Genomic DNA, 14,809 nt, shown 5'->3' on the forward strand with positions numbered 1-14,809 from the left:
GGGAGGAAAATGAGCCCATCAGAATTATGTCTTGTTGTGAAATTGATGCGCTACTCATTCACTGTAGACCCACATTTTGTTTCCTCTTCAAATCAAGTACAATGCTCATGAATTTAAAAGATTTGTTGCACTACTTTAATAATTCACACATACTTTACTCATTAGAATGCACTAACAGATTTGAGCTTAGAATAAAAATGTGTGCTAGTCTTAACCAGATCCCTATTATGATTCAAAAGGAAGTGGGGCTCAGAGATTGACTGGCAGGATGGGAAACCGGAGACCTAGACACACTGGTGACTGCCATAATGGATCACCCCCTTGTATTTGTTGATTCTGTTGAACAGTTTATTCAACACAGCTAACCATCAGACATGTTGACTCGGTGCAAGGCATCAGAGACCCATTTTTGTAACATGGTTAAGACAGTGTTTGACAACTCTATGGGTTAGTAGCCAACACAGCGACTGAGGTTCAAATCCTGGTCAGAGCAAATGGTAATGTTTGCCTTAGGTAAAACACACATATACCCTGGTCCCTTAACCTGGATAAAAATGGGTGGCTGTGGAAACTGTACCAAATAAATGTGGTGTATTGGTACTTTGCAGTGGTGACCTCTCTGACTGGGATAAGCTGAAAGGCACTTCTTCCATTTGTTACACACACACACACACACACACGCAAACACACACACACACACACACATTAAAAAAAATACTGTTTCCTATTTCCCACGCTGTTATGGCGGACGACAGCTCCCCCATGCGCTACTCGTGCTCATAATTGGAGGTCATACACAGCTGTGTGAGAAGCACCAAAATATGGCGCTATCATATTCAGCCAATGAGGTGGCAACGTGTAACAGGTTGCATCTGACGTCACTGACGCGGCGAGAGCGCGCATTCAATAGGGGCACGAGAAAAGATAGAGCGGGCGGCGAGGTCTTTTCGCAATGTCTCCAGTGTAACCGGCTAACAGTAAAATGGGGGAACCGGAGTCCAGTGACGGGATGGGCGCACAGCGACAGACTGCAGTGAAGAACTCATCGATGTGGATTAACGCTATGATAAAACATTTCTTCTTCCGCACGTTTGAGACCAGCCAGTGAGTGAGCAGTCCAGGAAGGAGCCGTTGTTCGCTGTGATTCAGACTCAAGCAGAGCTGGCTCCAACTTAACGACGAGGAACGGGCTTCAACAAGGATGGATGAATTTTCGATTACAGGCCACTACGGTCAGCCCAACCCGGTCCGAGTAGGGTGAGTTCGTTCGGCTTGAAACAAATAACGAAAAAATAAAAAATAAATTAAAAGCAGTCGGTTCCTATCTGGCGGCTCGTCCTTCGTCCCGCCGGCCGTGGAGTTGAGCCATGTCTGCGTTCTGCCTCGACCTGAGCACGTCTGGTGTGGCTTCAGCACCGTTGGAGCTGGACAGCGACTACATGGAGCCGTGCCGCAAGCCCGCAGCTCACGATCCCGGAGGCTGCCCGGCTAACCCGCTGCGCCATGCCGGCTCCGGCTCCGGAGGCCTCGGCGTGGCGTTGGAGGAGGAATTGGCCATGCTCAGCGACGAGCAGGATAAAGCGGAAGAGCTGTCGGTGGACCGTAATGCCGACTTGCTGTCTCTCATCCGTCAGAAGGAAAAGGATTTGGTGTTAGCTGCCAAACTGGGCAAAGCTTTACTCGAACGAAACCAAGATTTGACGAAGCAATATGAGAAAATGCACAAAGACCTCAACGAGAAATTAGAGGTAATAAAAGTGATTCATCAACAGAAAATGCTCTTAGATCTCGATGATGTACTTGCAATGAACAATGTTTGTTAAAAGTAATGTTATACAATTGAGCATAGCTTCATATAAAACAAATTTTCTTTTGGGATTATTGTCCTAGTAAGTGGTACTGTACTTTTTCAGTTCTGTTTTGTTTTTGTTTAACATTGCGCCATAACTATGACAAAAGTAATCTCAAGGGCCAATTGGATTAGTTCTATGAAAGCTTGCTTCTTATTTCAATGCTTTCTGAACCTGTTCGATTTACAACAAGCGTTATCTGAAGTCACTTTTTCATGGCCTTCTTGGACAAAGGTGCACATCTGCCTTGATTTACTGGTAGGCCTACCAGCAGGAATAACTCATCATGACTTTGGTCAAACCTCTGGTCTAGTTTATCCTGAATTGTATCAGTGACCACCTATTTAGTACTTTGACAATGGAATACCATGCTGCTTTGTTTCCTCTTTTTCGGGGTAGGGGGGTGGGGGGTATTCTCCACTCTAGCTAATATGTAGACTGAGGAAAAACTAGACTAATCCCTTCACTGTACACAGAGCTCACTGAATCTACTGTACATCTGTTCAGCCCTTTGATCCATATTCATCCTCATGATGCAGCACAGAATTAATCTGCTTCCCAATATCAGACCCCTTGAAGTTGTTTTGGGGTTTAACTTGTTTTGTTGCGTCTGTTTTGGAATTCTTTGTTTACCATGTACTCCATTTTATCCAGACAACAACCGATGCATCTAAATTGTGAGATAGCTAAGTGACCAACTGGTCACTGCTATGAAGAGACAAGGATGATCCTTGTTCAAATAATTTTTTTTAATGACACATTAAGGGGAAACAAAGAGTCTCAAGTGTCAAGTTCGAGACCAGGAAGCAAAAGCTAAGTTTGTCGTCCCCCTTCCTTACAATCCAAATTATTACCAATAAAAACTTTGTATGAAATGACAATTTAGTGCTTGTTTTGGAAAAACAAACACATTTCAATTTCTGTGGAAGGAAAAACTGGATTTTACTTTACATCCAGTTCTGTCGTCATTTTCCAGTGGTGAAGGACCTCCTTTTCTTAACGCACTCCAAACTGTGATAGACCATCTAAAATAAAGTGTGCTATTTATACATACTGTATGTTTTCCTGGATGTCGGCACTACAGCTATAATATCTAATCTTGTGTCACTTCTCTTCCGGCAGCACTTGGAGCAGGAGAAGCATGACTTGCGTTGGCGTCTGGAAAATCGAGAGGGGGAGTGGGAGGGCCGCGTAGCCGAACTGGAGACTGACATCCAGCAGCTACAGGGAGAACTGGAGCAACACCAGGTCCAGCTGAGAGAGGCTGACAGGGACAAAACTAAGGCCATCAGTGAGCTATCTGAACAAAACCACCGACTTCTCGAACAGCTTCGAAGGGTGAGAAATAGTTCATGTGTGTATTTGTGTCTGCATGTCCAAGCGTGTACTTCAGATGTAATACTTCAGGCAGCGTGGAAGATTTAATTAGTCTGGGCTTTGTGTCACATGGCCTTAAGTGTTCTTCAATGTAACAGAAAACCTCATATAAAGAAAGTACACATGTGTTCATGTGTTCCTGGGTTGGCTGTCGGGGTCTCTCGGCGGAATTCAGGTCTGCCTGCATGACATAAGATGTGTAGCCAGATGCACAGTGGGACAAATTATCTTTAGCCCGGCGTTCATACTTCACCCAAAGTCATCAGCGTGAAAGGTGTGCTTTTGAAGCTTAGCATGTCGAACAATTCCAAGCGATTGCCCTGCACACTGCAAAACCACTCTGCATATTGACAGGTATTTTAAGGCAGTAATAATGAATTGCATTAGTAGGAGATCGTCCCAGGTAAGGTTCGCCTACTCAGCAGACACTTGCAGTAATTTGGCTTCATTTAATGGCTGACAAGAGAAAAGATATGAAAGACAAGGTTAAAATCGGCCCCTACAAACAAAATAGTTCAATTGTGACCAAGTGGGGAATTATCTTGTCCATATGGATTAAATGTTAAGTCACGGGAAATAATGAAAACATGGGAACAGGGAAGCCTCGCACCCACAGGTGATTGAACATTGTTGAGAATAGAGTGAAAACTGGATGGCCAAAAATAGAAAATAAATCTTGTGTCATGGTGTGACCATCATAAAATATTTCTAAAAACAATGAAATCATCTTTCAACATTCCGAACTGTAATGAAAAATGAGGAGAGATCCTAAAATTTGCAACTTACCTCATTTAATTCAGAACATTCTCAACTCGGGGCATTCGGGAAGGCCTCATGCGATAATACTGTATTGTAATATTCAAATCCAAATGTCATTTTCCATCCAAAATAACATCAACAGAACAAACTTTGTCATTTCTATTTTAATATTTTGTAGCTGGAGGAAAGCTACACAAGCACGAGCATAAGATGAAAACTCCAAACAGGAAGGCCATAGCTGAGATTGAATTGCCCAACCTCAACTGAGAGGCAGACAGACATTCTGACCACGAGTACACCATTCTGTCACTTTACAGACATATCCCTCCCCACCACAAAATTGTGTTGGAATTCCCAATAGTTGGACCTTAGAGGCACTCTTACCATCCTAGAGCAAAGGTGTGATGTCACACTTCAGCACATAATTTGTCCATGCTTGGACCCAGCATTCTGCTGTCTTTCCCTTGCCTGCCTGTCATCCATGGTGGGGAGGCCAGTAAAGGGTATAAACGCCACATGGCAAAATGCCTTCGAGCTTTAGTCCCCAAAAGATAGCGTGCACATCTTAATCTCTTTTGCAGTCGTGTCTGTGGCCTTGTGTGTACATTGATCCTTCTCCTGGGAAAAGAGGTTCTGCGGCTTGGCACGTGCTGATAAGATTGACTGACCTGCATTTTAACTTGCAGACCCATGGGTGTCCTTTTTGTATTGTATCTTGCTTCTGTGATTCCTCTCATCTTGGTCAGATACTATTACTTCAACTAATAATAATAAAAATAATGATTGTTGTTGTTATTATTATCATTATGACTATTATTATCATTACCAGCGCCCATCGCAATGGCTTCATCATACTTTATGAAAGACAAGTGCAGGACCAATCTGTTGCTGTAAGGAAAGTGTTACGGTTACCGTTATTGTGTGACATTCCCAAGAGTTAGTAGACTGCATCCCCTCAGATCTCACAATTCATTTCCTTTGAGCAAGAAAATTGGTACCTTGCATAACAGAACAAATGAGGTCAATCACGGTGCTTGCCTGTTCCACCCCTTTACTGCTTTTCTAATTGGCTTGCTTCCCCAATCCCCACCCACCTCTCTGCTGCTCATTACTCAGCAATGGGCTGCCACCACTGTTGTCGACTGTTTACAAGTCTGATTGGATGTTGAGAACATAAACAGTCCCCAGGGGAACTGCTTGTACAAGACATGCTCTATTTTCATTTGGCGCAACTATTCTCCGGTGCTACTTGTCGGCTCTTTGAATAAAAACATCTGATCAGTATCTAATTAGTTTCCATCTCTGGACCAATACGAGCAACTGTCCTCTTTTTCATTGGCCACCATCAGCAACAAGAAGCTATGCAGACCCTAGCTAACTAACTAATGAACATCATAATTACTTTAAAGATGGCAATTGCACGTTTCCTTGTTTAAACAACTGGGCACAAACCATGGAGCAACACCTTTTTTTGTGACATGCTCCACTTTAAATTTGTCCAGGATCCAAGTTTTAGATGTTAGCCTTTTTAAAACTAGGCATTTATGCAATCAATGCAAAAAAACCCCACCTCAAAACTCACTTGTATTCTTTGGCATTTGACTCGGCATGACTCGGATTTGATCGTAGTTTTACCATTTGGTGCCTTCTATTGCTTTATTGTTGTATATATGTTAGTTGCTCCATGTACAGCACTTTGTATGTAGCGATGGCTGTTTGAAAGTGCTCTACAAATACAGTTGAGTTGAGAATAATTGAAAGGAGAATAGGGATAGTCTTAACGGAGCTCTCAATTGGCTACAAAAGGATGGCCTTGCAAGCAGGACTCTCTGACGGAAGTGATGTAAAATGCAACACAGAGGGGATTAGGCTATAATCCATGGTAAATAGCCTTGCCATATGCACCACAACCAAAACAACTTAGCCTCTTACTCAAGTTAATTAGTAACAACAGGTAACATATTGATTGAGGAAAAGATCTAAGCCGTGAGCGTTTCTGCCTTCATTTCTGGCCGGAGTGATGTAAATCATCGTGTGTGTGTGTGTGTGTGTGTGTGTGTGTGTGTGTGTGTGTGTGTGTGTGTTTGTATGGCTATACTTGTGAGGACCACTGTGATTATAAGACCAACGTAGTGAGGACATTTTTGACAAGTGAGGACATTTAGGCCAGTCCTCACAAGTTTTTCATTCTAAAGGCCTCTAGAGGGTTTATATAGGCATCTCTCAAAGTTTCAGAGAGGTCCTCACAAATATACCAAAAATGATTTTTTGTGTGTATTTTCATTTAAATTCAATACACACACTTTTTACTCACTACCGCCACCTATTGATTTCTGAAATATTTTTGTTCCAACAAAACTGAAACTATAGAAAACAGTCTCATGGGCTTATTAGAAAGTAAAACAATGATGTATTTTTTATTATATCTAATATTTGTCTAAGTTTAACTTTTTTAACAAACATCTTGTTATGAAATAGAACTTGTTATGCAAACCCAAATCTGGAATATGGCCTCAGACCCACCCGAAATTACACCTTAAATCAAACCACTAAATAAAAAAAACTAAAATAATTTAGTGAAGTACACACTTATTCCATTTGTGACATATTGAGGTTTTAGTTGTCATTTCATAGCTCCACATTTGTAATTTGAAGTGCACATTTCTAACATTAAGCAAAGCTCTCTGTGAGTATTTTTACTGAGTAATGTTTTATATTCTATTGTATACTACTGATGGAACTATTATTTACTATTATATTTAGGGCATCAGTCTCATCTTTTCCATAAGGACACAAGGACAGAGGTGGCAGAATAAATGTGCACTCAATTGTATTAGTGTTACTTTTGAAAAATATGACATGTAAAAAAAAAGAGTCCTTGAATAAGAGTAAATATGTACGTAGTGGGGCAGCCCGGTAGTCCAGTGGTTAGCACGTCGGCTTCACAGTGCAGAGGTACCGGGTTCGATTCCAGCTCCAGCGTCCCTGTGTGGAGTTTGCATGTTCTCCCGGGCGTGGGTTTTCTCCGGGTGCTCCGGTTCCCTCCCACATTCCAAAAACATGCATAGCAGGCTGATTGAACACTCTAAATTGTCCCTAGGTGTGAGTGTGAGTGCGAATGGTTGAACGTTTCTGTGTGCCCTGCGATTGGCTGGCAACCGATTCAGGGTGTCCCCCGCCTACTGCCCGAAGACAGCTGGGATAGGCTCCAGCACCCCCGCGACCCTAGTGAGGATCAAGCGGCTCGAAAGATGAATGAATGAATGAATGTACGTAGTGAAAGAATCACAAGTACTGAGTAATTGGTGAGGAACTTCTTATTTATATTTTCAAACTACCACATTAAATAGAAATAGGAAAGTGCAATTAAATTAAAAAAGTTAAAGCTGTAAGCATATTTACGCCCTCAGGCATGTCGGAGTTCTCATTGTAACATACATTCAGTCATTTTCCGATCCGTTTTATCCTCACAAGGGTCACGGGGGGTGCTGGAGCCTATCCCAGCCGTCTTCGGTCAGTAGGCAGGGGACACCCTGAACCGGTTGCCAGCCAATCGCAGGGCACACACAGACAAACAACCATCCGCGCTCACACTCACCACCGAGGGACAATTTGGATTGTTCAATTAGCCTGCCATGCATGTTTTTGGAATGTGGGATCTGGAGAGAACCCACACAGACCTGGGGAGAACATGCAAACTTCACACAGGGTGGCCGGAGCTGAAATTGAACCTGGTACCTCTGCACTGTGAGGTCAACACGCGGACCACTAGTTCACCAGGCCGCTCCCCAGAAAATCCATCCATCCATCCATCCATCATCTACCGCTTATCCGGGGCCGGGTCGCGGGGGCAACAGCTTTAGCAGGGAAGCCCAGACTTCTCTCTCCCTAGCTACTTCTTCCAGCTCTCTCCGGGGGATCCCGAGTCGTTCCCAGTCAAGCTGGGTGACATAGTCTCTCCAGCGTGTCCTGGGTCTTCCTCTGGGTCTCCTCCCGGTGGGACATGACCGGAACACCTCACCGGTGAGGCGCTCAAGAGGCATCCGAATCAGATGCCCAAGCCACCTCATCTGGCTCCTCTCGATGTGGAGGAGAAGCGGCTCGACTCTGAACCCCTCCCGGATGACTGAGCTTCTCACCTTATCTCTAAGGGAGAGCCCGGACACCCTCCGGAGAAAACTCATTTCGGCCGCTTGTATCCGGGATCTCGTTCTTTCGGTCACGACCCATAGCTCGTGACCATAGGTGAGGGTTGGGATGTAGATCGACCGGTAAATTGAGAGCTTCGCCCTTTGGCTCAGCTCCTTCTTCACCACGACAGACCGATACAACGTCCGCATCACAGCAGACGCTGCACCGATCCGCCTGTCGATCTCCCGCTCCCTCCTACCCCCACTCGTGAACAAGACCCGAAGATACTTGAACTCCTCCACTTGGGGTAAGATCTCTTCCCCGACCCGGAAGGGGCACTCCACCCTTTTCCGACTGAGGACCATGGTTTCAGATTTGGAGGTGCTGATTCTCATCCCAACCGCTTCACACTCGGCTGCGAAATGCTCCAGTGAGAGTTGGAGAGCCCCGTTTGAAGGAGCCAACAGCACCACATCATCTGCAAAAAGCAGGGATGCAATACTGAGGCCCCCAAAACGGACCCCCTCAACGCTTCGGCTGCGCCTAGAAATTCTGTCCATAAAGGTTATGAACAGAATCAGCGACAAACGGCAGCCTTGGCGGAGTCCTACCCCCACTGGAAACGATTCCGACTTACTGCTGGCAATGCGAACCAAACTCTGACATCGGTGGTATAGTGACCGAACAGCCCGTATCAGGGGGTTCGGTACCCCATACCCACGAAGCACCCCCCACAGAACTCCCCGAGGGACACGGTCAAACGCCTTCTCCAAGTCCACAAAACACATGTAGACTGGTTGGGCGAATTCCCACATACCCTCAAGGACCCTGCTAAGGGTGTAGAGCTGGTCCACTGTTCCACGGCCGGGACGAAAACCACACTGCTCCTCCTCAATTGGCGGCTCGACTTCCTGACGGACCCTCCTCTCCGGCACCCCTGAATAGACCTTACCAGGGAGGCTGAGGAGTGTGATCCCTCTGTAGTTGGAACACACCCTCCGGTCCCCCTTTTTAAAAAGAGGGACTACCACCCCGGTCTGCCAATCCAGAGGCACTCTCCCTGTTGACCACGCGATGTTGCAGAGGCGTGTCAACCAGGACAGCCCCACAACATCCAGAGCCTTGAGGAACTCCGGGCGGATCTCATCCACCCCTGGGGCCCTACCACCGAGGAGCTTTTTAACCACATCGGTGACTTCAACCACAGAGATAGGAGAGCCCACCTCAGAGTCCCCAGGCTCTGCTTCCTCCAAGGAAGGCGTGTTGGTGGAGTTGAGGAGGTCTTCGAAGTACTCTGCCCACCGGTTCACAACGTCCCGAGTCGAAGTCAGCAGCGCCCATCCCCGCTGTACACAGTGTTAGTGGTGCACTGCTTCCCCCTCCTGAGACGTCGGATGGTGGACCAGAATTTCCTCGAAGCCGTCCGGAAGTCCGCTTCCATGGTCTCACCGAACTCTTCCCACGCTCGGGTTTTTGCCTCGGCGACCACCGAAGCCGCGGTCCGCTTGGCCAGTCGATACCCGTCAGCTGCCTCTGGGGTCCCACAGGCCATAAAGGCTCGATAGGACTCCTTCTTCAGCTTGACGGCATCCCTTACTGCTGGTGTCCACCAGCGAGTACGGGGGTTGCCGCCACGACAGGCACCAACCACCTTACGGCCACAACTCAGATTGGCCGCCTCAACAATAGAGGCACGGAACATGGGACTCGGACTCAATGTCCCCCGTCTCCCCCGGAACATGGGAAAAGCTCTGTCGGAGGTGGGAGTTGAAACTCCTTCTGACAGGGGATTCCGCCAGACGCTCCCAACAAACCCTCACTATACGTTTGGGTCTGCCAGGACGGACCGGCATCTTAGGTGGTGATCAGTTGACAGCTCCGCCCCTCTCTTCACCCGAGTGTCCAGAACATGCGGCCACAAATCCGATGATACAACTACAAAGTCGATCATCAAACTGCGGCCTAGGGTGTCCTGGTGCCAAGTGCACATATGGACACCCTTATGCTTTAACAAGGTGTTCGTTATGGACAATCCGTGACGAGCACAGAAGTCCAATAACAAAACACCACTCAGGTTCTGATCGGGGGGGCCGTTCCTCCCAATCACACCCCTCCAGGTATCACTGTCATTCCCCACGTGAGCATTGAAGTCCCCCAGCAGAACAAGGGAGTCCCCAGCAGGAGTACTCTCCAGCACACCCTCCAAGGACTCCAAAAAGGGTGGGTATGCTGAGCTGCTGTTTGGTGCATATGCACAAACAACAGTCAGGACCCGTCCACCCACCCGAAGGCGGAGGGAGGCAACCCTCTCGTCTACCGGTGTGAACCCCAATGTACAGGCACTGAGCCGGGGGGCAATGAGTATGCCCACACCTGCTCTGCGCCTCTCACCGTGAGCAACTCCAGAGTGGAAGAGAGTCCAACCCCTCTCGAGAGAACTGGCACCAGAACCCAGGCTGTATGTGGAAGCAAGTCCGACTATATCCAGTCGGAAATTCTCTGCCTCACACACCAGCTCGGGCTCCTTCCCTGCCAGAGAGGTGACATTCCATGTCCCAAGAGCTAGCTTCTGCAGCCGAGGATCGGACCGCCAGGGTCCCCGCCTTTGGCTGCCGCCCAGCTCACATTGCACCCGACCCATTTGGCCCCTCTCATGGGTGGTGAGCCCATGGGAAGGGGGACCCACGTTGCCTCTTCGGGCTGTGCCCGGCCGGGCCCCATGGGTGTAGGCCCGGCCACCAGGCGCCTGCCAACGAGCCCCACCTCCAGGCCTGGCTCCAGAAGGGGGCCCCGGTGACCCGCGTCCGGGCAAGGGAAACCTAGATCCATTTATTGTATTCATCATTGGGGTCTTTGAGCCGTGCTTTGTCTGGCCCCTCACCTAGAACCTGTTTGCCATGGGTGACCCTGCCAGGGGCATAAAGCCCCAGACAACTTAGCTCCTAGGATCATTGGGACACACAAACCCCTCCACCACGGTAAGGTGACGACTCACGGAGGGCCCCAGAAAACCCAATTCATTTTATTCTGCTTTGGACATTGAAACTGGAAAATATGACTTGCATTCAATAAGTAAAGAATTACAATTCCAAGAAACCAAGAAACGATTAAATTCCATATTAGAGTTTGGAATTATGTTGCTTTAAAAACAATTGTAAATTTTTAAGTCAGTTTAAATATACTGTGTGTGCGGTTGTGTTTGTGAACATATATATAATTTTATTTGCTGTAATTATTTTAGGAGTATGTGACATTGGTGATCCTCGTTACTCAAATACTGTATGTAGATGTTGCTCAAAATTTATCATGCTCTCCTTCACATCAGACCTCAAAGTTCACAAAGGCTGTGGGAACTTTGATAATTGACTTAATCATTGGCCATGAAGGGGAGCGGCTGTTACCTGCTCCAAAACGAAGTTTTTGCAGCACCCCTCCCCCCAGACATGAGTTTGTTTACATTTCATTTAGCAGAGCTGCGCAGAAGCCAGCCACAACGCTTTGCAAGAAAAAAATGAGTTAGGTACTGTATTGCAGAAGTGTCCCCAGCATATCCAATTTATTTCATTCAGCTTTGGACATTGAAACTGGAAAATATGACTTGCATTCAATAAGTAAATAATTGTTTCATCTAAATTCCATATTAGAGTTTGGAATTATGTTGCTTTAAAAACAATTGTAAAATTGTAAGTCAGTTTAAATATACTGTGTGTGCGCGGAGTATGTGACATTGGTGAGCCTAGTTACTCAAATACTGTATGTAGATGTTGCTCAAAATTTATCATGCTCGCCTTCACAGCAGACCTCAAAGTTCAAAAAGGCTATGGCAATTTTGATAATTGACTTAGTCATTGGCCATGAAGAGGAGCGGCTGTTACCTGCTCCAAAACGAAGTTTTTGCTGCACCCCTCCCCCCAGACATGAGTTTGTTTACATTTCAATTAGCAGAGCTGCGCAGAAGCCAGCCACAACGCTTTGCAAGAAAAAATGAGTTAGGTACTGTATTGCAGAAGTGTCCCAAGCATATCCAATTTGTTTCATTCTGCGTTGGACATTTCAACTGGATCATTATGATTTGCATCCAATAAGTAACAACAGTAAGTATTCTTTAGTAAGAAATCATGTTTGCGTTGCTCAATCAGTCTTGATAACAGAATTTCCTTATGTGGGACATGACTACGGTACACGTCCTTTATGAACATGCAAGTGTGTTAACAAAATACATGTGTAAGAACACAAGCAGTAAAATGCAAAAATATATGCCCCAACAACACAAATAACACAAAAACGGCAGTATACAGTACAGGTATATGAACAAAATACATTATAACAAGAGTAGTCACAAAATGAGGGCTCTTGGCTCCAAAATGAGACCTATAACAGCTGGTGGCTTTTCTTTCCAATCACTCACTATCTCGAACTTGACCTCCCCTCGATCACCACCCAAGACAGCGTTGCTCAGCTGATGTGCAACAAATGTCTGAAGGCATCCACGGGACCCTTCAAAGTCCTCCATGCCCATAGCGCGATGGAACTCGCCTTCTTTCTGATTAGCGCTCCAGTTAGCGCAAATTGTTTTCAAATCTCTAAATGACCTTTTCAAATCTCTAAATTACCTCGTGCCACCTTACCTCGCTGACCTCATCTGGTCTGCGGACCAGACATTATTAGAAGGACCAAGAACTAAACTGAGGCTCAGAGGGGATGGAGCCTTTTCTGTTGCTGGTCCCTCTCTCTGGAATGACCTCCCACTGAACATTCGGCAAGCCTCCTCGCTGCCCATCTTCAAAACGCGCCTCAAAACTCACTTGTATTCTTTGGCATTTGACTCACCATGACTTAGATTTGTTCTTGGTTTTGCTGTTCGGTGCTTTCTACCGTATTTATTACAGACTGCTTTACTGTTTGTTGTATATGTTAAATTGCTCCATGTAAAGCACTTTGTATGCAGCGATGGCTGTTTGAAAGTGCTCTATAAATAATGTTGAGTTGAGTTAGCATGATAGCAGGTCAAGCATTCCAGGAAACGTTCATTTACTCTACAGTCCGTCGAGCCACAAGCAACTTGCTTTGAGCATCTAATCGGATGCATTCCATGTTCTCTTCCACAGTCATTACCATTCCTTTGTTTGGATGCAACGATCGACAGGACGTAAATGTAAATGAATGGAATAGAAAGTCGTTCACGATTCCAGTAAACTCATGCTAATAGAGAGATTCTGCTGTTTTTGTGCCAAAGAGAGTAAAAAGTGGTGCAGACAGTTATTCCGTGGTATCGAACGGGACTTGCTTGAGTTTGCTCTAATTCGAGCTTCCGTATGGCTTCCGGGTTCCATTTATCGGAACGTTCGTCCGTTGTTATGAATCCATCACTAATGTAATATCCATCCATCCATATTCCACCGCTTATCCAAGGTCGGGTCACAGGGGCAGCAGCTTTAGCAGGGAAGCCCAGACTTCCCTCTCCCCAGCCACTTCTCCTAGCTCTTCCCGGGGATTCTGAAACGTTCCCAGGCCAGCTGAGTGACACAGTCTCTCCAGCGTGTCTTGGGTTGTCCCCGGGGCCTCCTGCCGGTGGGACATGCCCGGAACACCTTTAAAACTCATTTCGGCCGCTTGTATCTGGGATCTCATTCTTTCGGTCACGACTCATTGCTCATGACAGTAGATGAGGGTTGGAACGTAGATCAACCGGTAAATTGAGAGCTTCGCCCTTTGGCTCAGCTCCTTCTTCACCACGACTGACCGATACAAAGCGCGCAGAGCAAGCATTCCCTCCTGCCCTCACTTGCAAACAAGACCCCAAAATACTTAAACTCCTCCACTTGGGACAAGATCTCCTCCCCGACCCGGAGAGAGAACTCCACCCTTTTCCGACTGATTTTCATCCCAACCACTTCATACTCGGCTGCGAAACGCTCAAGTGAGAGTTGAAGGGCCCTGCTTGAAAGAGCCAACAGTCCCACATCATCTGCAATAAGCAGAGATGTAATACTGAGGCCACAAAAATGGACCCCCATCAACACTTACACTGCGTCTAGAAATTGCCAATGTCCGTAAAGTTTATGAACAGAATCGATGACAAAGGGCAGCCTTGGCGGAGTCCAACCCTCACTGGAAACGATTCTGACTTACTGCCGGTAATGTGAACCAAATTCTGACATCTGTGGTGGAGGGACCAAAGTGCCCGCATCAGGGGATTCGGTACCTCATACTCCTGAAGCAATCATATAATGTAATATCGTACTCAAATGTGTAATGCATAGATTTTTATTCTGGGTGAGGGAATTTTCGTTTGACAGAAGTCCATAGATGGCAATACTTACTGTAATTATGTTTCATTGAACAATTATAATATTTAAGTCTGGTTTAAAAAATATGAACAGGTATATACATTTGTGTTATTACAGTTGCTGAAACATATAGATGTTGCTTGAAATTTATCATGCTCCCCTCAAAACAGACCGCAGAGTAAAATAAAAGTTAAAGGCTGAGCAATTTTAGTTTATCGTTGGCCATGAAGGGGGGAGGGGCTGTTCCCAGCTCCAAACCCTCGCAGTTGCACTGTTTGAACCTAGTTTATTCAGCTCCCCTCCCCCACACTAGTTTGAGCACGTGATCAATTAGGAGCGCGGTTCATACAGCAGCAACAAAGCTTTGCAAGAAGAGTTGAGTGTTGCAGTCGTGTCCCCAGA

At 46.2% G+C, this 14,809-nt stretch overlaps 1 protein-coding gene across 2 annotated transcripts in view; it reads left to right on the forward strand.

Moving 5' to 3' along the window:
• The first annotated feature begins 713 nt into the window (after nucleotides 1–713).
• bicdl1 (BICD family like cargo adaptor 1) overlaps nucleotides 714–14,809 on the forward strand; it is a 41,947-nt gene continuing 27,851 nt past the window's right edge. For both annotated transcript variants that reach the window (XR_007962725.1, XM_052068235.1), the window contains exons 1-2: nucleotides 714–1,748; nucleotides 2,973–3,188. Coding sequence is in view for 1 of the 2 variants with exons in the window: in XM_052068235.1 (XP_051924195.1) it covers nucleotides 1,368–1,748; nucleotides 2,973–3,188 (597 nt within the window). In the remaining variant the exon portion in view is untranslated. The remainder of the gene's footprint in view (nucleotides 1,749–2,972; nucleotides 3,189–14,809) is intronic.

Source organism: Hippocampus zosterae, chromosome 6 (assembly GCF_025434085.1).
Source record: "Hippocampus zosterae strain Florida chromosome 6, ASM2543408v3, whole genome shotgun sequence".
Lineage (NCBI taxonomy): Eukaryota > Metazoa > Chordata > Actinopteri > Syngnathiformes > Syngnathidae > Hippocampus > Hippocampus zosterae.